This window comes from Eptesicus fuscus, chromosome 11 (genome assembly GCF_027574615.1).
Source record: "Eptesicus fuscus isolate TK198812 chromosome 11, DD_ASM_mEF_20220401, whole genome shotgun sequence".
Classification (NCBI taxonomy): Eukaryota; Metazoa; Chordata; class Mammalia; order Chiroptera; family Vespertilionidae; genus Eptesicus; species Eptesicus fuscus.
Window position 1 is genome coordinate 66775838 of NC_072483.1, and position 25506 is coordinate 66801343.

General features: G+C 44.0%; 1 protein-coding gene across 4 annotated transcripts in view; it reads left to right on the forward strand.

Moving 5' to 3' along the window:
• The first annotated feature begins 272 nt into the window (after positions 1–272).
• The window catches only part of IRS1 (insulin receptor substrate 1), a 59432-nt gene continuing 34198 nt past the window's right edge, over positions 273–25506 (forward strand). For all 4 annotated transcript variants that reach the window (XR_008557438.1, XR_008557437.1, XR_008557436.1 and 1 more), the window contains exon 1: positions 273–4103. Coding sequence is in view for 1 of the 4 variants with exons in the window: in XM_008145093.3 (XP_008143315.2) it covers positions 381–4082 (3702 nt within the window). In the remaining 3 variants the exon portion in view is untranslated. The remainder of the gene's footprint in view (positions 4104–25506) is intronic.

Genomic DNA, 25506 nt, shown 5'->3' on the forward strand with positions numbered 1-25506 from the left:
CCTCTGTCGCCCGCCTGCTCGGGACTCCAGCTCGGGCGGGGAGAGATGCATCTACACTCCTTCCCAGAGACTTGGCTCTGTGAGGATCCGGGCTGCACTCCCGCCGGACGCACTGCCTCTCCCCCGGGTGTTTGCATGAAACGCCCGTAAACTCTGGTCGGGGCTATCTCCTCGTCGTAGCCGCAGCGTCCTGCTTGGGCTGCTCCTTCCCAGTGCGGGGGAGGGGGCGGGGGGCGGCGGCGTGGATTTCGGAGTCGGGGTTTTGGCCGCCTCCAGCCCTGTTTGCATGCGCGGGGCCTCGGCGAGGAGCCTCCGCCCCCCACCGGGTGGTTTTTCGGCGCCTCCCTCTGCTCGGCGGAGGTGGTGGCGGCGGCAGCAGCATGGCGAGCCCTACGGAGACCGAGGGCTTCTCGGACGTGCGCAAGGTGGGCTACCTGCGCAAACCTAAGAGCATGCACAAGCGCTTCTTCGTGCTGCGGGCGGCCAGCGAGGCGGGGGGCCCGGCGCGCCTGGAGTACTACGAGAATGAGAAGAAGTGGCGGCACAAGTCGAGCGCCCCCAAACGCTCGATCCCCCTCGAGAGCTGTTTCAACATCAACAAGCGGGCTGACTCCAAGAATAAGCACCTGGTGGCCCTCTATACCCGGGACGAGCACTTTGCTATCGCAGCGGACAGCGAGGCCGAGCAGGACAGCTGGTACCAGGCCCTCCTGCAGCTGCATAACCGTGCCAAGAGCCACCACGATGGGGCTTCGGCCCCCGGGACAGGAGGCGGCGGGGGCAGCTGCAGTGGCAGCTCCGGCGTGGGCGAGGCTGGGGAGGACCTGAGCTTCGGGGACAGCAACCCGGGGCCCGCATTCAAGGAGGTCTGGCAGGTGGTCTTGAAACCCAAGGGCCTGGGTCAGACAAAGAACCTGATTGGTATCTACCGCCTCTGCCTGACCAGCAAGACCATCAGCTTCGTGAAGCTGAACACAGAGGCGGCTGCAGTGGTGCTGCAGCTGATGAACATCCGGCGCTGTGGTCACTCGGAGAACTTCTTCTTCATCGAAGTGGGCCGTTCCGCCGTGACCGGACCCGGGGAGTTCTGGATGCAGGTGGATGACTCGGTGGTGGCCCAGAGCATGCACGAGACAATCCTGGAGGCCATGCGGGCTATGAGCGATGAATTCCGGCCTCGCAGCAAGAGCCAGTCTTCCTCCAACTGCTCCAACCCCATCAGTGTCCCCCTGCGCAGGCACCACCTAAACAACCCTCCGCCCAGCCAGGTGGGGCTGACCCGCCGTTCACGCACGGAGAGCATCACGGCCACCTCTCCAGCCAGCCTGGTGGGCGGGAAGCAGGGCTCCTTCCGCGTCCGTGCCTCCAGCGACGGGGAAGGCACCATGTCCCGCCCGGCTTCGGTGGACGGCAGCCCCGTGAGTCCTAGCACCAACAGGACGCACGCCCACCGGCATCGGGGCTGCTCGCGGCTGCACCCCCCACTCAACCACAGCCGATCCATCCCCATGCCTTCTTCTCGCTGCTCGCCTTCGGCCACCAGCCCTGTCAGCCTGTCCTCAAGCAGCACCAGTGGCCACGGCTCCACCTCGGACTGTCTTTTCCCGCGGAGATCCAGTGCTTCTGTGTCTGGTTCCCCCAGCGATGGCGGTTTCATCTCTTCGGATGAGTATGGCTCCAGCCCCTGCGATTTCCGAAGTTCCTTCCGCAGTGTCACCCCAGATTCCCTGGGCCACACCCCACCGGCCCGCGGGGAGGAGGAGCTGAGCAACTACATCTGCATGGGAGGCAAGGGGGCCTCCACTCTCGCCGCCCCCAATGGCCACTACATTTTGCCTCGGGGTGGCAATGGTCACCGCTACCTCCCGGCCGCTGGCCTGGGCACGAACTCGGCCCTGGCTGGGGAGGAAGCAGCCGGTGCTGCGGATCTGGATAACCGGTTTCGCAAGCGGACTCACTCGGCTGGCACTTCCCCCACCATTTCCCACCAGAAGACCCCGTCGCAGTCCTCCGTGGCTTCCATTGAGGAATATACAGAGATGATGCCTGCCTGCCCACCAGGAGGTGGCAGTGGAGGCCGACTGCCCGGCTACCGGCACTCCGCCTTCCTGCCCACCCAGTCCTACCCCGAGGAGGGTCTGGAAATGCACCCCCTGGAGCGCCGCGGAGGCCACAGCCGCCCGGACACCTCCACCCTCCACACGGATGATGGCTACATGCCCATGACCCCAGGAGTGGCCCCAGTGCCTGGCAGCCGGAAAGGCAGTGGGGACTACATGCCTATGAGCCCCAAGAGTGTGTCTTCCCCGCAGCAGATCATCAACCCCCTCAGGCGCCATCCCCAGAGAGTGGACCCCAATGGCTACATGATGATGTCCCCAAGTGGCAGCTGCTCCCCGGACACTGCGGGTGGGCCCAGCAGCAGCAGCAACAGTGCTGCCCCTTCTAGGAGTAGCTATGGGAAGCTGTGGACAAATGGGGTCGGGGGCCACCACGCCCACCCCCTGCCACCCTCCTCCAAACTCCCCTCGGAGAGCAGTGGTGGGAAGCTCTTGCCTTGTACAGGTGACTACATGAACATGTCACCGGTGGGGGACTCCAACACCAGCAGCCCCTCTGACTGCTACTGCGGCCCTGAGGACCCCCAGCACAAGCCAGTTCTCTCCTACTACTCATTGCCAAGGTCCTTTAAGCACACCCAGCGGCCGGGGGACCTGGAGGAGACCGCCCGGCACCAGCACCTCCGCCTTTCCTCCAGCTCTGGTCGCCTTCTCTATGCTGCAGCAGCCGAAGATTCCTCTTCCTCCACCAGCAACGACAGCCTGGGTGGGGGATACTGTGGGGTGAGGCCCGAGCCCAGCCTCCCGCATCATCTGCACCATCAGGTCCTGCAGTCCCATCTGCCTCGAAAGGTGGACTCAGCTGCGCAGACCAACAGCCGCCTGGCTCGGCCCACGAGGCTTTCCCTGGGGGACCCCAAGGCCAGCACCTTACCCCGGGCTCGAGAGCAGCAGCAGCCGGCCCTCCTGCTTCCTCCGGAGCCCAAGAGCCCAGGGGAATATGTGAATATAGAATTTGGGAGTGATCAGCCTGGCTACTTATCTGGTCCCGTGGCATCCCACAGCTCACCTTCGGTCAGGTGTCCATCCCAGCTCCAGCCGGCTCCCAGGGAGGAAGAGTCTGGCACTGAAGAGTACATGAACATGGACCTGGGGCCTGGCCGGAGGGCTACCTGGCAGGAGAGCCCTGTGGTCCAGCCGAGCAGAGTGGGTCCTGCACCTCCAGGGACTGCCAGCACCTGCAGGCCTACCCGGGCAGTGCCTAGCACTAGCACTCGGGGTGACTACATGACCATGCAGATGGGGTGTCCCCATCAGAGCTATGTGGACACCTCTCCGGTTGCCCCTGTCAGCTATGCTGATATTCGGACAGGCATTGTGGAGGAGGCGAGCCTTCCCGGGGCTGCAGCGGCTGCTCCCTCCTCATCCTCTACAGCCTCTGCTTCCCCCACTGCGCCTCAAGGAGCAGGGGAGCTGGTGGCCCCGCAGGGGTCCGGGGGCACGAGTGCCTTCACCCGGGTGAACCTCAGTCCCAGTGGCAACCAGAGTGCCAAAGTGATCCGTGCAGACCCGCAAGGGTGCCGGAGGCGGCATAGCTCCGAGACCTTCTCCTCCATGCCTAGTACCCCCCGGGCCGGCAACACGGTGCCCTCAGCGGGGGCTGCGGTAGGGGGCAGCAGTGGTGGCAGCAGCAGCATTGAGGATGTGAAGCGTCACAGCTCTGCTTCATTTGAGAACGTGTGGCTGAGGCCTGGGGAGCTCGGGGGAGCACCCAAAGAGCAGGCTCCAGTGTGTGGGGCTGCAGGGGGTTTGGAGAATGGTCTGAACTACATAGACCTGGATTTGGTCAAGGACTTCAAACAGCACCCCCAGGAGCACCCCCCTCAAGGGCAGCATCCCCAACCCCCAACCCTTCATCGTCCTCCGGGCAGCAGTGAGAGCAGCTCCTCCAGCCGCTCCAGGGAGGATGTAAGCGCCTACGCCAGCATCAGTTTTCAGAAGCAGCCAGAGGACCTCCAGTAGCTCAACTGAACATCACAGCAGGTGCGTTTCATGGTGACAAAGTCAGAAGACAAGTTTACTTGAACCTTGTGCTTGAATTCTGTTTCTCTTTGCTTCGGCCCCTTCCCTCTCTTTCCTGTTTCTTCCTTAAGGAGTGCATTCAGGAGGTGGGTGGGAGAGGTTAGGGCACATACAATGCTCACCCCACAGTGACACCTGGCTGAGAGTCTAGTCAGTCAAATAAACCTGTAGGAGGGCTGTTTTCATTGGAGGTTCCTGACTGTAGTATTTCCAAAACGTATGTTCTATAATGCCAGTTCTGAGGTTTGTGAAGTTCATATGTAAGAACTTTTATCTCTTTATAGAAGTTTTCTTTTGACTGTATGTTTAAGTCACTTCCTGGAAGGGACAATTCTTCTACAAAAATATTTGTTAGAACAGGGCTAAACCTTCATTTAAAATCATTTCTCGGAGCTCTGAGTTTGATCTTGATAAGTTGCTCTGTATGCTTTAGTTCTGTGATTACACAATACCAAGGTAACAAAAATAGCAGTAGGAAACATCAGTTTTTATTCACGCTCTCCTAAAATGATTCAGGAGTAAGAGATTGTTTAGGCTTACATATTTAGAAAGAAATACCTCTCTACCTGTGACCCTTTAGAAAGTAATTATGGGTGTTGCTTTCTTTTGGTTCCTGAACCAGGATTTATGAAACATTCACACAGAGACCCACCACCTCACAGGCATGGCTGCTTTTGTACAGGGTATGCAGTGAAGTCTGCATACGTCTGGGATCCATTATTAGTTAAGAGTTATGGTAATTCAACCCAGTGTGTGGGTCTCACAGTTGTTTGTTCTTGCAAAGGCCTGCACGGAGACATCACACAGATCATGTGGGGGCTCCTGTGCATCGTCTGTAAAATTACTTAACATTTTTATGTTGAAAGAAAGAGTCCTAAGTCAGGGAAATGGAGGGGTTTATACTGTACTCTTAATTTTTAGGCTATTTATTGTTTGCCTTTTAAGTTCCAGAGTAGGTAACCTCATGAAATGTTGAAAGGTGGCTTTAGGTCTTCTGTGGGTAAAGCTGTATTGAAAATGAAAAGCATTCGTAATAGGAAATTAGTTTGCCCTTCCTTCTGTTGAGCCTATTTTCTGGTGGTCATCATTGTGGGAAGAAGAGAAGAGTCTAGTTCGCAAATAATGTGGTGAGTTGGCCAATGCAGAAGTTTCCAGCATTTGGAAGCACTTTATTCTGACAAATAGTTTATCTTGTGATAGTCTTTTTACATATGACTCACAGAATGAGCTTTTAGAAGCATTATTCTTAATAGGTATCCATTCATAAGAAATTAATTTGTGCATTGGGTTCCTATTGATAGGTATTTGTTTATGTGGTCACAGCTCCTTGGTTCTAACAGTTTCCAATATTTGAGCCATATCACTTTCTGTTTTGTAGTACAAGGTGTAAGTATACAAACAAGTTAAGATTTTTGGTGATAGGATATATTACAAAAAGCTGCTGTTTGATCAATATTCAGTATTTCTTTTCGTGATTCACTAGGAGAGACTTAATTTTGTTTATCAACATGAGCAATAAAAATCTTTGAAAATGTTTTGGGGAATGTGAATCCTGCTAACACTTTAATCATTTGTGGTGCAAAGTCTTTCATTTATAAAGTAATTACCGTTTGAAGGAAAAACCCCTAGCAGAACTTAAATTTTTGTTGTAAAGGAGATGAAAGAGGAGGCTAAGAAACAAGTTTTTCTCACCTGTTTTCTTAATTTGAACAGTTTTCTTTTTATAGAGTAGAATAAATAATATTTGCTCTGAAGAAAATGTATGATCAAATTGAGTTTTCATTTTTAAAAAGGGCTTAAAATCCTCCATTATGTGGAAGATACATCAAAAACCAACCAACCAAAACAAAATAACCTTCTATTCTTAGTTTTCTTAGGGAAAATATAACATTCTGAAATAATCATAGAATCATTTCCCTAATAATCCTGGAATAGCAGTAGACCATGCTTTAACAGCACCGTGCCAGACAATTCTACAATGTTTATTTGTAAGATGTAAATGGAGAGAGATGAGGGGTGTGTGTGTGTGTGTGTGTGTGTGTACCAAATGCTACTTGGCACATATACACCCTGAATTGTGCTTGCTTGCCTTTGCCCTGTTGAGCTTAAAGATGTGATTTGATAGTCATTTATATACTAAAACAAAAAGAAATCAAACCTGCCCTTGGCAAACAACTTTTCCTAGAAATATGTTACTTTGTGAAAACATTGTCTTTCTAACTTCCTGAGCAATTACCATCTTTGCCTCTCTTTCCCATTTCTCAGGTAAAGCCTGAAACGTGAAAGGGAAAGAAAGAGGTGCTATGGGGAGTGTGCTCAAGTCTCCTAAGGCCTCATCTTAAACACCTCCGCTTGTCTAATGTGTTTTGCTGTCTATGAAAGGAGAACATTTGTGAGGCATTTGGCTCAAGTGCCCTTTGCTTCACCTCCGGTGCAGCCACCTTTTCTGTTTCTTCTTTTTGTAGGCCTGTGTGTCTTTCTAACTTGGTTCTGACCTGATAGATCGTTTTTTCCAATACCGCCCCCCCCCCATTCCCTTTATTTCCCACCTATGTTCCTGGCATCGCCTCCCCCCTCCCCCCCATTTTCCCTCCATTCTAGAATTCCACAGTACTTGTGGCCTACTCTCTGCAGAGAGTAAACTGAGAGTCCAAGGAGGGCAGAAAGGACGCAGCAACCCAGCTGCCTTTAACCAGCGTTTACCCCAAATTCTCTTATTCGTTTTGAAACTGCAGCTGGGTAGACAGAGCAGGCTTTGGCAAAGACACAGACCCAAGCCATCTTTTTAGGTTCCTTTTTTTTTTTTTTTTTGGTCAAGGATTCTGTATGCCCATCTCCCGCCTTCCATTTCCCCTCGCTGTGTGGCCTTTTTGTCTGGCTCAAACCCTGTAGGCTCTGGCACTCTCCCTTTTCCAGGGTCACCTCCGCTTCCTGCATTCCTCCCTATTTATTTGGCACTTGGCTCCCCCTCTCTCCTAGCCCCCTTTTGCCCAGACTTGAGGATTCGGCCTCAGCCGCCCTCTGAAGTCTGCCACCCCGCCCATCCCCAGTGGCCCGAGGGCACCGATGTGGCCTGGGCCCCTTCCGCAGCCCCAGTGGTGGGCGAGCCCATGCCCTTGAGGCCTCGGGGAGCACAGACTGGCTCTGAGGGGGCGGGGCAGACGGGAGCTGATTGGCCTCCCGCCAGAGCCAATCGGCGGGAGGATCAGCCTAGTTGTGCGGGTGGGAGGTGGGGCCAGGGGTGGCCTGGGTCCCACAGTGACCCGGGAGCCCGGGGCCCTGGGCGGCCTTTTCCCACCCGTCTCCTTCCAGCCCTTCCCTCTAGCGCCGGCAGAACGGAGCCAAACGCGCGCCCCTCCCACCCCCTCCCAGAGGATGCGCGCATTCAGACTGGAATCCTAAGAATGAGCAAGTCCAAGCAGCCCACTTGACCGAGACACACACTTCCTCTTTTTAATTGAGAAAAATCCAGGCCCTGACCATGTGACGTGCCCCATTTTGTTTCCCTCCTCTGGATACTACAGTTTACTAAGGCGCCGTGTTCCTTCATCTTCCTGTCTTAAAATCCGGGAGCTGGAGGGAGCTCCAGCACGTGGTTGTGGGATTGATGGGGTTGGCTCAAGACTCTCACATTCACATCCCTAACTAATGGGAGGGAGGAGAAAAAAGGACAGAGAAGGGTTAGGGACCACGGGAAAAAAAAAAAATAATTTGTCTTGAAATTGTATTAGGGTCAACACTATATTGAGTGCCCATAGTTTGCAAAGCATGGACAAAAGCTGACCCTTCTAGGCCAAAGGAGCTCACAGTGAAATGAAAACATCTGATAGGAGCTTGCAAATCTTGAGCATTTAGAGATGCGTTGCAAGGGCTCGGATCGGGTTCCTTTCTGAGGTTGAAGGAAATACTGTGTAAGCTCTCAAAAACAGATTTTACTTTTGACCACTGACCGCCCACGTGAAAGCTCCTTGCGGCAGCCCAGGCGACCTGATGTTTGAAACCTGCTAGATTTGTGTCGTGCTCCCTCAAATAATCAAAATTTTGTAAGATACGTTACTAGATGGGACAGAAACTTGGTTGAAATTTGTCCTTCCTAAAATAAAGAAGGAAAATGAGAAAGAAATATTATGGAAGTATTTTTTTTTCCTCCCCCTCACCCCAGGCCTCTCAAATATGCATTTCTTACCAGCCCAAGTCCCTGAATCATAACCAAAGGCCACAGTTTTCCTTAGGTGCCGATAAAAACATCCCAAGTGAACTTGTAAGAAAGAAGGACTGCTCTGGTGTAAGTGCTATGCCCTGATACTGCTTCTGAGCTGTGGAAAAGAGTTTCTCTGTTGTTCCAGAAAACTTTGAACATCTAACAATCTTCTTAATTTCTGCCATTGTTTAGGTGGCTTTATAGTAAAAAAAAAATAAATAAATCCATAAAAATTTCCATATATCATTTATCTGATTGCCCCCCTCCACCCCCCAATAAATACTGTCTCCAGTATTGCCATACAGTAAGGGACTTGGAATTCAAAAGAGCATGCCCCCCCCCCCCGCCTTTTTCCCCCCTTTTTTGGTTTAATCAAGATTCCTGGAAATGGCTTTATGCTATCTTGACTGATGCAATGGAAAAAGCAGCTCCTTGGAGCCAGAGACCTTGCCTTGTAACAGCCAGTGCCCTTCACCAGCTGAGTGACCTTGGACAAGTCACTTAAGTTCTCTGGACCTATTTCCTCATGGGTAACTTGAGAATTTTGTTCTAAATTATTCTAACCTCCTTTGCAGCTCTAAACATAGGACTATTTTGTAGAAGATGACTGGTAGTATTTAATGGGTCAGTTGTAATGAGGATTCCTTTTGAGGAAGCTGCTGATGGGGTCACAATGAAGTGCATTAGAATATTCCGTTTTGTGCTGTCCCGCAGACACTCTTTATGGTTTGATTAAGGACTGATTTTAACCTTTCTTCTTTGGAGGGGGCATATGCAGGTTTTAACACACTTTAAGACAGACCCTCCTGACTGAACCAGTCTAAATTTTTGGAACTTAATCTAGATTGGATTAGGCTCTTCCTCCCCTCCCTTCCTTTTTAAACTGGAATGTGTGAGGGAATTCAAGTCACCTGCTGGTCCTGCATTCTAAGGTCAACTATTGGAAGCATCCCTCCCCAACCCACAGGTCAAGCTTTAACCAATCCATTTCTATGACATTGTTCTGCTTATTCTGTGGGAAATCACTTCTTCCACTGGTGGCCTGTTTATGGATAATGTTTCTCATTTGTACCATCAGAATCCTACAGTGAGGTATCCACTTGAGTGAATGGGAAAGAAATCTGAGAGGTCAATTGGGGACTATAGGAAATCTTCCATAATTTTTTGTTTAGTTTTCATCTTCTCTGTTAGATGTGTGAAAAAGCTCAACATTTTTCCTGCCGGCAAAATGATTGTCATCCAGCTTTTTTGTGCTTTGGGTTTTCGATTAGTTGAGCTATACACGGCGTTGCTGACCCAGTGTTATATTGGGTGTTGAGGTGCCAGTGTATTCAGAAGTTCCGAGCCTTTGGGCATCTCCGTGTGGATTTCATAAATCATTAGAATAGTCGGTTGACTCCTTAATTCAGAACTTCATTGACTTATCTTTTCCTCCTGCTATAATCAGATATATTTCTTAGCTGTATAGGATATAAATGGTTCTTTTTATTGGGTGGGTTGGTAATTTAGGATAATGGAACATTTCACAATGTTAAGGTTTTGTTTTACTTTGTTTTAAAGGAAGCCATTTCCTCAATTATTTCCTCATGTTGCAGAGTTACTAGAAATTGTATTCAAGGAAAAGAGCTTCTTGTGAATTCAGTTTGAAGTCAGTTTCACACTAAAGATTCCGTAACTTTGTTTTATTAATACACTTTGTGTTTACTGGATACTCTCTCTACCACATTTATAATTGTGTAATTAATTTATTTCATTACCTTATGAGTCCATAACTATGTGGCAAACTTCATACTCTCTTTTTAAAATGTTATTGCAATATATTCAGAAGTTCTAATCACACTGAAGGTTAAATTAACAGAATTATATTTTAATATTAGTATGGCATAATAGCATACAAATTTCATACTAATTTCAAACTAATATGAAAGAAATAGTTACAAGAAGTTACTGTAAAGCTTTCTAAAATATCATCAATTTGCTTCTAATCTTGTCTGACATTATGGAAATGAATCTCTCCCATTCTTAATTCACAGAAAAAGGTGGCACATGGATTAGATAAACGTAATGTACTGTCATCAAAAGGCAAAGGAAAATTTTCCATGTTAATAATATCTTACTGCAGGCTCTGCTATAATCTGTTCAGGTAAATTTGGTTGGGTGTTATTTGTGCTTCTTCAGTGAGTCAGTGATCTTTGAATATCAGAGCTTTTAAAAATAATGTGTTTGTGTTGCAAAGTTTGCTTTTCTTTTTCAACTCCCTTTCTGCATTTTCATGAATGATGGCTGCAGAACTGGATGTGTGGGTCAGACTGTAACTCCAATCATCTCTATCTTCGAGAGGAGAGGAGTTTTTGTGGCTTTATTGCCCCTCCCTGAATGTTTTATTTAGTAAGCTGAGCTGTGTGCCTTGTTTTTTCCTTTTGTCATTCCATGTTCGCTTTCCCCACTCTGTGTCACACTTCTCACCATCCCATCTACCCCTGACCTCGCCCAGCTAGAGCCAAACTCATACTCAGTGAGCAATAATTGGTTGGCCTGAAGAAGATACCAGAGAAACCCCAGTTGTAGTAAGGGAAAAAGACTGATAAGCTTCCTCCCTTTTTTTCTGTTGACCAAAATATACTTTGATGTGAGTTTTCTGATCCTCCTTGACACATTTAGGTCATGTTGCTGAACAGTATCACTTAATCTTGAGAAGTTGATAGTTCTATTTGTTGAAATGATCAAGGAGGCATTCTTTTATTTATTTTTTTTGTCTTCAAATATATTTTTTTGTTGGGTGGCAAACAAACTATAATTTGTAAAGAAAGTCACGATTCTTTTAAGAAGGTTATGATTTAAGTGAGCCAGGCAAAATTTTAAAAATATATAAAAACATAGCAGTTAATGGAAAGTGAAATATTCAGTAATTACTATGTCTTCAGCCATTACTCACTTGATATTCTTTAATGATCACTTCCCTGTTCATTTAAAATTTATTTGAAGGGCTCTATGGGATATGATAAGTAATCACACTTACCCTTGAATGTCAGGGATTGTGGGAATAATGAAGAGAGTTTGAGCAGGTTTAGAAGCCACCCACCTCCCAACTCCAACATAGATGATCTGACCTTGACCACTAAAGCACTGTTTCTCACTGGTCCCCTCACCCCCCATTTCCTCAGTAAACACCATGGAGCACCTGTTGTGTTCCAAATGGCACATATTTTGTTGAAAGAGGATGGGGGTGGATATTTGGAGAAAAAATATGGGAGTGAGGGAGGTGCATCCAAGAGATTACCAAATTTCTTATGGCACAGTTTATCCGGATTCAGATAAATCAAGATTCAGAGCATGCAAACCATGGAAGTCAGCATGTTTCATGCTCTAACAGGGCACAAGTGCCTCTCCCCCAAAGCATCATCCTAACCATGTTGCTTGCCTCGCAGTGACACAAGTGTGCTTACACAGTTTATAAGCCAGTTGAGACTCTCATGGGGAAGAGTGGTCCATTTTCAGATATTCAGCTTGTAAACACAATATTGGCAAGAAGCTAGAAAAAGATACCTTTTGGATCTGTTGTCCAAGGGAAGCAGCCAGGAGAGGGGTCCAGGTGTTAGACCAGCAGGAGTTCAGTGAGTGCTTGTTAGGGGCTGGTCAGGGTTAGGAAACATGGGGAGAGGGGGCCCCGCAAAAGAAAGTGTCAAGTCTTTTCTTTTGGTCTTAGAAGCTCCATTCTTCAAGGACTCCCCCACCCCCTCACCCCGCTGTTCAGTGGGTGGCTTTTATTTTAGTGGTGAAAGGCTCTAACCCTCCGACCTCTGGTTCCTGTGCTTGCTTCTGGCTGGAAGTCCAAGCTCCTTTGAGAATTTGTCATTGCTCTCTCTTAAGTGTGCACACACACTCCCTTTCTCTCTGTTTTGATGATGTGAGTCATGTTTGTTTTGAAGTTTGTAGTAGTTCCATCCAGAAACATAAAAAGCATTTTGTTAAGAGCACCACGCTTTGTGATAGCTTGCTGGGCCAATCATACTAATTTTTTTCCTTAAATTTTTCTCGTATAGGCAATAGATGCACATGCTATAAATTTCAAGTAATTAAAAACATTTTTAAAATGTAGAGAGTGAAAAAGATGGCTCCCTCCCACTGTTGTCGCCCAGCTTCTCTTCTCATAGGCCACCATCAGTGCTGGGTTTTTTGTTGTTGTTTTGTTTATCTTTCCAGAGATGAACTGCTTGTAAAATTTGAAGCTTAGTAATAAAAAGTTGATTAAATGCCCTTTGCTCAAAGTCCCAAGTTTCTGCACTAAAGGAACACAGCATACAGAATACCTCTTACCATGGACTCACTGCTTTTTCTGTTAAAGGGAAGAAGAAAAGCACTCTTTACTTTCCATGCCTCTTTGGAGTTTTGTGTTTGTACAAACTGATTTTTCCCCCCCTGTTCACTTCCATGGTAGTACTCAATCTCACCTCCCCCCCTCCTCTCCCTTCCTCACTTAATGAATAACTAGTTCTTAATATAGTATAGTAGGATTAAATATAAAGGTTAAGGATCCTTTTAAAGACTTTCTGAACACCAAGTTCTCATGGTTTTGAGAGTTCAAAAGAATTAATGCTTTTTATTGGAGTGGTCTTTCACCATTTCCCATTCTGGGAGCAGTTTATTTTAACATAATATTACATAGAGTAATAAAATAAATTCCTTTACTCTAGTAATTTTCTCTCATTTTCTTCAAAGTTATTAATTCTTTGTAGAAAATGAATAGAATATAGAGAACCTATGACATCTCCTAAGGAAGATATATGTATTACTGAGATCATTTCTCCTTTGAACCAAAGAGAAACTCTCTAATGTTTAAAAAAAAAATTACGACTGATGCCCTGATATTCTTGCTAATTGTGGTCCAGGTAGAGTCTGAATAGAATGGGATTAGTTCTTGTTACAAAACAGAATATGATATTCAAGAATATGATAACAGATAACATTTAAATCAGGATGATCAGCATTTTATCACTTTTGGTGACTTGTCCATAAGAATATGCTAAAAGCAAAAATACCAATTTTTTCCCAGATCATCTAGAGTAAGGAGAAATGAAATTCTCTAACCTGAAGGAACTTTTTAAAAACCTGTTAAAAGGTTTAGTCTATGAAGCTATGTAGTTTCTTAGGTGTGTGCATTGTTTAGCTTTGAAGTGTAACGAACTATCCCAAAACTGATTGCCTTAAAACATCAATCATTTGCTAGATCACCATTCTGGGAATTGGTGATTGGGACTGGGTTCAGTGGGGGCAGTTCTGCTTGTCTCACCTGGGTGAGAGAGAGAGAGAGAGAGAGAGAAACATTGACTGGTTGCCACCCATACACACCCTGACCTAGAATCAAACCTGCAACCTTTTGGTGCATGGGCCAATCAGTGCTCCAACCAATTGAGCCACATTGGTCGGAGCCTCTCAATACATCTTTCATTTAGTTCATACTGAGAGCCAGGCAGTAGAGACTAAAATAGACATGTCCCTGGCTTTGTGGTGATTATAGGAGGCAAAGAATAAGGAATTGAAACAAAGAATTGTGTTACTGTAAAATGTGGTCTGTTGAAGGACAGTGTATTAAGAAACAGAATAATGGGGAACCACTTAAAATGTGGGGGCAGCTAAAACGATTTAAGAAAATATCATTCAGGTTTATGAAGGTGGAACAAATATTTTTATGTCACATGTTCCCTGGACCAGGTGCAGATTCAGGCCTTGGGGTGGCATCTTTCCTAAGAGTTTGTTTTTTTTTTTCACTAGAGAAAGCTTTTTATTTGACGAGTGAGGGCTGGAAGCTCACCTCTAGGAAAAATGTAAAAAATGATACTGAGGCTTCTGGTACCCATAGGTGGTTGGCAACACTACTTATGCTGTTTGTCCTACACTAGAGGATTACACCCTCTAGCATCCTCAGGTGATGCATTTAGGCTTAGAGACCAGTGTGTCCTGAAGGGAACCCAGAGCCAGAGGACATTAGGCATCTTGTACTATCCTGTTCTGCCCCGTAACCAAGACTGCCCTTTCCCCAGGTTCATGAGCTGAGAACTCTCTCAGAGTTCCTGGGTGAGGTGGGAGCACTGGCCAGAAATGGAGTCACAGACTTCCCAGTGGTTTGAAAGAAGTTTTCCCACAGGAGCACAAATCCAGATCTTGGTGATGCAGAGTTGTTAATGATGGGAAAACAAATGTGAACGGTTGTACGGATGCATCACAGTCAAAGGCAAGGCCATACTTTCGTTAACTCCTTGCCGCAGATCTCCTAGCTGGCAGAGTTGACAGTTTTCTTTTACCAGAATCTTGAATGCTTTAAATGTTCCCGAGGTTACAGGACAAAACCACACGGGCACAGAATAAAATATGTTGTGGTAGGGGCAGGGGAGGGAGACCCCTCGCATCTTTTTTTTTTTTTTTTTTAATATATTTTATTGACTTTTTACAGAGAGGAAGAGAGAGGGATAGAGAGTTAGAAACATCGATCAGCTGCCTCTTGCACACCCCCTACTGGGGATGTGCCCGCAACCAAGGTACATGCCCTTGACCGGAATCGAACCTGGGACCCTTGTGTCCGCAGGCCGACGCTCTATCCACTGAGCCAAACCGGTTTCGGCCCCTCGCATCTTTTTAAGGGTTGGTTGAGTGTGTATTTTTATCCTGATCTTGACAATTTCCCCCCAACTCCTCCCTCACTTTCCCTCTCTGCCCTCCCTTCCCAATTCCAGCGCACACTTTGAACCACAGCTAAACAATAACTTCCTTTCAAAAGCTGATCCATTCCCTCTGGTTAGATTAAGGAATATAAATATTACATTTGTTTAAAGAATGGGTAATGACTTAATTTCTGAAAATATTTTACTTCCACTAGTTAGGTATCCTGGAAGTTATTGAGATTACAATGAAAACTTCCTCTTTTGCCTAACTTTGCTGTGTGTGTGTGTGTGTGTGTGTGTGTGTGTGTGTGTGTGTTTGGAGGAGGTGAGACAACAGAGGGTTAGGGGCTGGAAACTACAGTCCAATAAAAAGGGTTATATTCCTAACACTAGGTCTGTAAAAATATTTTGCAGCCTGAGCCGTTGGTCCCTCACAAGCCCCTACAAGGGACGACCTTCAGAAAGTGTGCAGGCTTATTGTTTCTCAGGTCTTTGAACTGGGTGAGGAATGTGGCTCAATAGGGAAAAATGAATGGCTGGTGCTTTTAGCCTCCAGCCTGAAACTCGCTGGAGGAATGTTATTGTGTCTTCAAAGCCTGCGTCCCACTAGGCTGTGTTTGATGGGCTCTTGAAAAGCGCCTTAGCATTATCAAGTACACAACAAAAACCCATGCCACCCAATTCGATCTAATTCACTGGCTACTTTTACACAGATTTTTAAATTAATGTCCCTTCTCTAAGAAGAGAGTCCCCATGCCCCATTCCCTCCCACCCCAACTGAGATGATTTATTGTTTCTCACCGGATAGGAAACTCCCAAGCTTTTGGGGGGTGGGGCAGGGTGTTGGGGAATATATTTTTAAAAGTAGTGGCAGGAGGTATTTAGGAAGGTAGATAGAGTTCTTAACTCTGAAGAGTTCAGAATGGATTTCCACTATACGTTAGTAACATTGCATCTGCAGTGTAAAATCCATACTTTTAAATGATCAGAGGAAATAAAAGTAGTTTGTTTATTGGGTACAGTGTACCTAGCGCCCTGCCCCTCTTCTTTCAGAGTTTACCCCTTCCTGAGAGATGATGGAGACCCCTGTTCTTGTCCCAGTTACTGGTTTCATGGCACTCTCTCCTACTGACAATTGTGAGCTATTGCAGAGTAGACCTACTAGTTATTCATCACGACTCCAGTATCTGAGGAGGTGTTCCTAAAGCGAGTGCCAAGTGGCGGACTTGCTTCTCAATAGTTCAGGAGAAAGTTGTTGAATCGGGAGAGAATGGCTTTAGAAATATCCCAAACAAAAGCAATGCTATGGATATATATATATATATTATTTATATATTTATATATATATATATATTTTTACTACCTCAAGCCATTTCGTTTGCCAGATATTTTAAAAATCAAATCCAAATGTAACGATATATTTAAAAATAATCAACCAAAATGACAGGAGTCCCTGATATGAGTGGCTAGGAAAACTTGGGTAAAATTAATTGCAATTGCATCATCCTTATTTCTGAAATCCTTGGATGCTTCCTCTGTTCCCCAAACTGTTCTTTTAAAGATTGACAGAAACTTTGCTTTGTTTTGACAAGATTTATTTCTCTGCTCTCAACAGTAGTTCATCAACTTTCATTCTACTAATAAAGTTCTTCTGATGTTAATTGTAGCTTACTGATCTAGGTCATAGCATAGCATTTTTACTGAGGTTTAAAAATATCAGAAGCAATGAGAAAATTATTTGAAAAACAATTATTATATTATAGTTACCTCTATTTTTAAAAGGAGGTCAGTTATTAAGTATGTGATTCATAGAGTCCCCTTCTAATTTGTCCTTATGCTCTTTCCTTTTCTTCATCTTGGGTTTATTGTTGCTAATTAATCCCTCTGTTAAAATAGGGGTAAGGTCTGAGAAGAGGAATGAAATTTAAACAAGTCCACTTTGCTGGCATGCGCTTGTTAGCTACTCTGCTAAAAAGGTACCTTAGCCTGGAAAATTGAACCTAATTACCAAGATATGAGATTTTTCCCCTTCATTTTGTTTCTACTACTAGACTGAGGCTGGGCTAGTTTGATGACCATAATAATAGAACTAGAGGCCCATTGCACGAATTCATGCATGGGTGTGGTCCGGGTGGCCCACCTCGATCAATCGGGGCTGATCGGGCCGGGCCAGCCTGGGGAAAGGGCTGCGGGTGGTTGGCCAGCCAGCCCACCCCCTGGTTGAACTCCTGGTCGAGGGGACAATTTGCATATTAGCTTTTTATTATATAGGATGTGTATTCTAGTTTGTCAGCTACTATAGCAATCCTTTATAAACATTGCTTGAGATTTCAAGTATTAAGCTAAAATGTAGGATTCAAGCAATTTTACATAGAGCAAAACATGTATCATACTTCAATATAAAACACTGCAACTCCTCAAGATCTGTAATATGATGTATTCTGTTTTATTGTAAATAGGACTTCAGTTTTCTTGGCCCTGCATAGTCATTTGGCATTCTGTTTCTTTCTAAAACTTGACCATTTATGCTGCTTTCCAACAGGTCTGTGCCTGGTATTGAGCAAGGAGGCTGTTTCTCTCTCTGCCAGTGTGGTTGACTAGGTTCAGATGCGTAGTGCAATGAGCCTGGCATTTGGTAGATACTATTTGTTGTAGATACTGAGTGAATGGATGTGAGACCATATGTTTGTAAACCACAGTATGGGAAATATGCCAGCGTCTCCTATATCTGTAGACCAGAATCATATTCTATTCAGGAGGACAGAGTTTTTCTTTCTTTCTTTCTTTCTTTCTTTTTTTTTAAACATGTCGAATTAGGCAATGCGTTTATTTATTTATTATTTTTTAATATATATTTCTTTATTTATTTCAGAGAGGAAGGGGGAGAGATAGAAAGAAACATCAATGATGAGAGAGAATCACCAATTGGCTGCCTCCTGCATGCCCCCTACTGGGGAGGGGGGATCGAGCCCGCAACCTGGGCATGTGCCCTTGGCCAGAATCGAACCTGGGACCCTTTAGTTCCCAGGCTGATGCTCTATCCACTGAGCCAAACCGGCTAGGGCAGGACAGAGTTTTTCTTAACTCCATTACCACTACCTGGCACTTGTCTTAAAGTTTTCTATCCATTCCATAATTAAGCTGTAGTAATTATGGAACATTTGAAGAAATCATAACTGGTCATGAAGATAGCAGCGGGGAACTGCTAAAGAATCAAATGTTTGTAGACCAGACAGGAGAGAATGCTCTGGTTAAATTAATGCAACAAGGAGTTAGTGAGTTTCTACTGAGTGGCAGCATTTTCCTATGTTCTTGAGTTACAACTGTAGAGAAAATAGATACATATTCAGGCCCTCACAGAGCTTTTTTCTTGAGGACAAGTTGAGTGAGTCAGCAGGGGACAGATGAGACCCCCTGAGAGAAGTAACTGGACCTCTGGCCCCTTTTATGGACATGAGAGGTTGACAACGTTGATTTGTACATGGAGTTTCACTAAAAACTCATGATGTCCTTTTGCCTGGATGTACGTATATGGCTGACACTCCTTGTGGCATCTGAGGTTACCCTGTGACTCACAAATGAAGCCAAGTCAGATTTTTCTGACGTAGTAGGGCAGGATATGAAAGAGAAGAACGTAAGAAAGTAAGAGTTGAAGTTGATGTGCGTCTGCTTGGGAGAGATTGTCTTACACAAAAGGCAAGATCTGGCACAGGCGACAACTAGGGAAAGGGTGTGAGAAGTGTGTGACATCTCTGGGGGGCCCTGGGGAAAGACTGGGACTGGCCAGTGTGGCCACCAATGTGTACTGGGCTGCGTGCATGTGTTGGTGTCATGGACCATAGCTTGTGTTGTAGGGTTGGCTGCTAGTACTTTTCACTGGGGATTCAGAGTTTCCTTTTTTAAGACTATTATGCAAAACTGATAATGTATGTATATACTAACCCTTCTTTTCTGAAATTCTGTTGGAAAAATATTTAATAAGTTTGCTTTTCTCTACATTTATTCTTTGTATAAAATGTTTGGGAGGAAAAGACCAATATCTTGAAACACTTTATTAAAAAAGCTGTTATTGTGATATTATTATGTATTGTACAAGTAAAGATCTTCAGGCATATTCCTGTTAGATCCATGCATCACAGGAGGAAATCTCACAGTTTTGAGGTAACCTTTTTGCGTGGTGAACAGCTTTTGTGGTGAGGCAATTTCTTTATAGCTAACTTAAATCCACCATTCTCAAATGAGCACATTTTCTTCATTCTGAATTTGGCAGTGGTGACAAGGTATGGCCTCTGTCCTTTTTTTTTTTTTTTTTTCATTGAGGACATAAATTTCATTTTATCAGAAGATTTAAGTTTATATAATACAAAAATCTACAGTAGGGCCCAGTAAGATTCTAACAACACATTAAAAATAAAACAGAATGAATGTACTTAAGTGTGCAGAAGATAAAACAGAAAATCCTAACAACCTTGGTACTGTACCTAATTAGTTTGCTAAAGAGGGAATAAAACTGGAAATGAATTTAAACAGAAATTCTTAGAAGAAAATAGCCATAAACATAAAGTGCTTCATAAGTGATTAGACAATGCTAATTAAACTGAATATGACTTTCTGGGTTTCTAATATAATATATATTCATTTGCTGAAATTTAATTATAGAGTCAATTTCCTCTGAAAGAAATTTTGCATCATCCAACTTTTTAATAAAAAACAGTAATTCATCAAATATAATTTACAGTTTGGAGGTCTTTAAAGAGGCCAGGGGATTTAAAGGTATGTATTTGAAAACCATTTAGAGAGCAGAACACATCAATCTATATATATAAAAGCCCAGCGACCATTGTGGCTGAACCGACTGGTCGCTATGATGCGCACTGACCACCAGGGGGTAGATGCTCAATGCAGGAGCTGCCCCCTGGTGGTCAGTGTGCTCCCATAGCAGGAGCACTGCTCAGCCAGAAGCCGGGCTCATGGCTGGCCAGTGCAGCGGTGCTGCGGGGAGCCTCTCCCACCTCCGCGGCAGCACTAAGGAGTGGCGAGCCAAGCAGTAAGAAGCGAGCAGGTGGGTGGTAAGGTGCAAGCAGGCGGGCAGTTAGGAGTGAGGGGTCCTGGATTGTGAGAGAGCGCAGGCCGGCTGAGGGACCCTTCCGCCCCTTGTGCACGAATTTCATGCATCGGGCCTCTAGTATTTAAATAATTACCTAAATCTGTCTTATCAATCATTTTTAATCCAGTAGCTTCTTAAAAAAAGTGTTTCCTTACTTTCTGACACTGCAGATGCCGTAGGATCATCTTGTTTAATTCCTGCCCCTGTCCTAGAATCACTGGTCCTCCAAGAAGCCCTGGTTCCTTTCCTTGGAAAATCTCATTACAAACCCCAGAATATTGGCACTGGATGAGTTTGTTGTACTGGGGTGTCATTTCTTTTATGCCTTCTTGGTTTTCAGAGCCAGGAAATGCATGTATTTATACTAATCCATATATATAAACATTTTGATAAATATTTCTATATGTAGCTGTTTGTATACCAAGCTAAGCATGAGTTCATACTGATGTCTCTTAGTACTAATCATTTTCCATATGGATCATGGTAGCCTCCTCCCCTGCTTATCTGTCACCTCCCACTCCAGCAGTGAGAAGCCTTGCTGTCACCATCCTTCATCCATCTACTTGTTCCGTTCCACTACATATATATACACACAGCAGTGTCAGAATCATTAATTCACGCTGCTATAGGAAACAACTTTATCAACCAGAGTACAGTGCTTATGTACAGTTTTAGTTTTGGTTTGTTTTTGCCTTTAGTCTTACAGATTCACTCACTTCATTTCCAAAGTTACTCAGGTCATTTCCCCACCCCCTGCAATGAGATTTTTGTGTGCATTTGTAATACATTTAGATTCTTTTAGATTCTTCTGTCACATTCTGAATTCACCTGGGTTAACTGATCTCTTAAGTAATTTTTTAAAATTTGCATATATTAAGCTTTACTCTTGATGTTATGAAGTTCTATGGGTCTTGACAAATGCTTGACATTTTGTATTTATTTATTTATTTATTTATTTATTAAAATATATTTTATTGATTTTTTACAGAGAGGAAGAGAGAGGGATAGAGAGTTAGAAACATCGATGTGAGAGAAACATCGATCAGCTGCCTCTTGCACACCCCCTACTGGGGATGTGCCCGCAACCAAGGTACATGCCCTTGACCGGAATCGAACCTGGGACCCTTGAGTCCGCAGGCCGACGCTCTATCCACTGAGCCAAACCGGTTTCGGCGATTTTGTATTTATTAATACAGTGTCATGCAGAATAGTTTCACTGCCCTAAAAATCCCCTGTGCTCCCCTATTCAACCATCTTCCTCCTCCCCAATTTCTGGCAACCACTCATCTGTTTATCTTGGTAGTTTTGCCTCTTCCAGAATGTCATATAATTAGAATCGTATATGTACAGTTATCTGATTGGCTTCTTTTACTTAGCAGATAAACTTAATATTCATCCATGTCTTTTTTTGTGGCTTGATATTTCATTTCTCTTTATTACTGAATAATATTCCTTTGTATGGATATACCACCATTTGGATATCCAGCCCATGGACCTTTTATGAGATATTTCCCCACGTGTCTTTGAAGACCTTTCTGAAGTCAGCTCTCAGTTTTCCCTTAATATTAACCATTTTCACATTTTACTCATCATTCTAATTTCTCAAACCTGCAATCAATTTTTTGGTTCTTTCCAAAATCTATAAAGAATTTCATATTGTTTTCCTGCCCAGAATTGGCCAACATTCTATAGTAGAGAGTTTTGGACCCATCCGGGGTGCAGTTGGAGATTTGCTTCCTGATTCTCCATGCTCTCTCCATTTTAATCTGCTTTGTGTCTGTATTTATTTGTTCAATGACAGCAGGATATTATAGATTTTTGTACCACCTTGGAGCCACTGTGATCATCAGAGCCTTCTTAAGCTCTCTTCCTTGAAGGACCTAGCTATTTGGATTTTTGAACAGTTATTTGAAACCTTTTACTGGTAGTCTTAAAAAAAAAATACTTTATAGGCTCTGGCCAAGTAGCTCAGTTGATTAGAGTATTGTGCCAATACATCAAGCTTGTGGGTTTGATCCCCGGTTGGGGCAAGTACAAGAATCAACCAACGAATGCATAAATAAGTGGAACAAATAGATGTTTTGGGTTTTTTTTCTTCTCTTCCTTCCTCTTTCTCTCTCAAATTAATTTAAAAAACTAAAATAAGTACTTTATAATTTGGACGCAGTATAGGTGTTTATAAAATCTTCATTTTATTTTTCCCTTGCATAATTGGTTCCCAGGTCTCAGGAAATCAAGTTAATAAAGTTAATTTGAACTTGGTCGTCATCAGTTCTGGGTGTCCAGTGGGAACCTGGAACTGGCCACATACTTCTGCCTGGTCTGGGCATGGAATGGTTCCCGCAAGGCAGCCATGAGGTCCATCCCAGTCTGGATTCATAGTTTGGGGACAAGCTTTCCTTGCTGGACTGTTCCAGGCCTTATAAAGGGACCACTCTGTGGTGGGTGAATGGGAGCTAATCATCCTTGTGTGAAGAAATTCAGCTACTTAGCAACTGGCTAAAAGGTGCTTGAAGATCATATTTATACAGTCTTTCAACACTCAACAAATTTGTTTTGAGCATTTACTACATACAGAGTGGAATCACCCTAAGGCTACTCTTCTGGGTTGGCTGCCATTGACCAAGGTAAAACCTCTTATCCCCGCAGGTGCTGTGGGGCAGGTCATCAGAACAGGGAGTGATAGGGGGCCACAAAGGCACAGATGCTTTGTTCAAATGCCAGGATACAAAAGAAAAATAATAAAATATCAGGCCGTTTATGTTCTGTAGTCCCATTCCACATATTTCTCTCTCCCCCCCCCCCCCTTTAAAAATACAGGCATTGATTCTCTCTCTCTCTCTCTCTCTCTCTCTCTGAAATTGTCTCAGCTTGTTGTGTAATTCTGGCAATAGCATTCCTGACATACTAGATCATAAAGATTAGAGCTAGGCGTCTTTTATACTTCTCTCTCTGTGTTTTCTCCATATATTTAACCTTGGGTTACATGTGTAATTTTTCAAACACATTCCCTTATAATCAGTTTTGTTGTCTGTACTTGTTGACAATGAAAGCCTGTGGAAAAGTTGTTTAAAATATAAGATCCAGGGGTTTCTTTAAACACGCCCTTTTCACCAAAATGAATCTCTGAATAAAAGTTGTCTTTCTTTTTTCTTTTATATCAGTATATTTTTATTGATTTCAGAGAGAGGAAGGAAGAGGGAGAAAGAAACATCAATGATAAGAATCATTGATTGGCTTCCTCCTGCACACCCCCTAGTGGGAATTCAGCCCGCAATCTGGGCATGTGCCCTGACCGCGAATCGAACTGTGACCTCTTTGTTCATAGGTTGACACTCAACTACGAGCCACACCGGCTGGGCATTAGTTGTTTTTAAAATGGTTTAAAAAGTAATTGACCAGAAGTAAATCTCATGTTCTTTTGTGAACCATATATTAAAAATAGAAATATATATTTGGTAATTGCTTTGTTTCCAAATTCCCAGATATATCCAAATTGAGTTCCTAGGTCATGGACTAGAGACATTCACAGTATCCTCTATAGAATACTGGAATTGTTTAATTCTGCACATTTCAGATTGTCACCTAAGTCTAGAAGGAATGGGTATATGACTGGACTGTATTTGCATTTAGAGTGTTAGCAACCCTCCAGAGTACATATGCTGGGCTATTTATGAAACAACTTCAGCTGACAGCTGAAGATCAGAAGATTCTATTTTTGGGAAGTGTCCTAAATGTGAGGTTCTGTGGTTAAAAAAAATTTAGAGTCCTACAGATAAGAATACTTAAAACAGGAAGCAGTGGTAATTTATTGCTTCCTGTAGAAGTATTCTTATCAGTATGATAAGCTTTAGGTTTTAGTTCTGCTTTCCTGCTCTGCTTTTCTTTTTTTTTCTTTTTTGTACTCAGCTTCTGTAAGAGGATTAAAAATTATATATATATATGAGAAAAAAAGAGAATTTACTAACATCACTTTTTTTCTGTCTTGATAAGATTCTCTCATTTCCTACAACTCCAATGATATTTGCTCAACTAAGAGAAAAACTATGCTACTGTTCACTCATTCCATTGGTATATCTATTGTGTGTGTACCTATAGAGTTGATTCTATATGTATTGTAATTCAAGACTAGGTTGACTATTATACGTGAAGGGTCAAATGATGAAATAGAACCAGCATGGACAGAAAAGAACTGTGAATTTTATTCCTGATTTTGCCACTTCCTAGAATCCATCATTCTTCAACCTAATTTTCTGGTCCATTAAATTGGAGGTAGTGCTATTTACCCAATGGCTCCTATAGTGTTGTTCTGAGGATCAAGGGAAAGAATAGATGGAAGTGCAGTTGTCAACTATGAATTGCCTTTCAAACCTAAGGTTTGTCATGGGTTAAGTCCTACCACCCCTTTTGTCCTTAGAACACAAGGGGCTTTTGGTTTATGTCCCTTCCTTATTAAAAATAGTTTCCAAACTCAGTCAGCTTCCTAGATTTCTTGGCTGGAAGAGTGTTTCATGGTTGAATGCTTGAAAAGATGCATCAACATTGATCCTGTAGCTCAGATATTTGTTTTATGAAGTATGAGTGTTGTACAGTTAAATTCTAGGAAACTGGGTTGTATTTATTAGCTTGGCAGAGAACAAACAAAGTTCTACATGTGGCCTAAATTATTTATAAGCTATAAGTATAAATCAGGATTAAAGACTGAAATGTATTTATTAAAATTTAAAAGGCAATATATACATGCATTTTGTAATTCCTATGGATTTAATTACATACTAAATGTGGAAAGTAAAAGTATTACTGGATAACAATGAATGTTTTCTTCAACCAAACCCTTGTTGATACATATCTCTGCTCTTGAGTGTCAGCACTCTTTGCCAGAGGAGTCTGGTGTTACGTGCTGAGCTAGGCAGAAGGGACGATCAGCTTGAAGAGATGGGTAAAGGAAAAACAGCAGCCTGACTCCGAATTAGTATGGGAACTAGACCAACTCTTTGAGGTTGATAATAGGACCTAATTGATGCAATTTATTTGTCCCAAAGAAAGGAAGCTTTGGAGAGTGAGAACTAGCTAACTCTTTTCTTAACTTTTCACACTTGCTATTCTAGAATGACTTTGGTAGTGTTGGCGGTGTTGTGATTTTAAAGGTTACCATGTTTTTATGGGGAACAGTGGGTTAGATGTGAGCTCATTCTTGGCCCTGACTTGTCTTTGTCAAGATCACAGATTTGTGGGAAGGATAATGACGATAAGGTACATGAGGCGGTAGAGGAGTTTATAGCTGGGTCCCTGTGCTTGAGTGCATGGTATTAGTCAGCTATCCAGAACAATAATTTCAGTGGCTCACTAGACTCATTTATGTCCCCAAATAATTTCAGAGCATTTGGCTCCATCAAT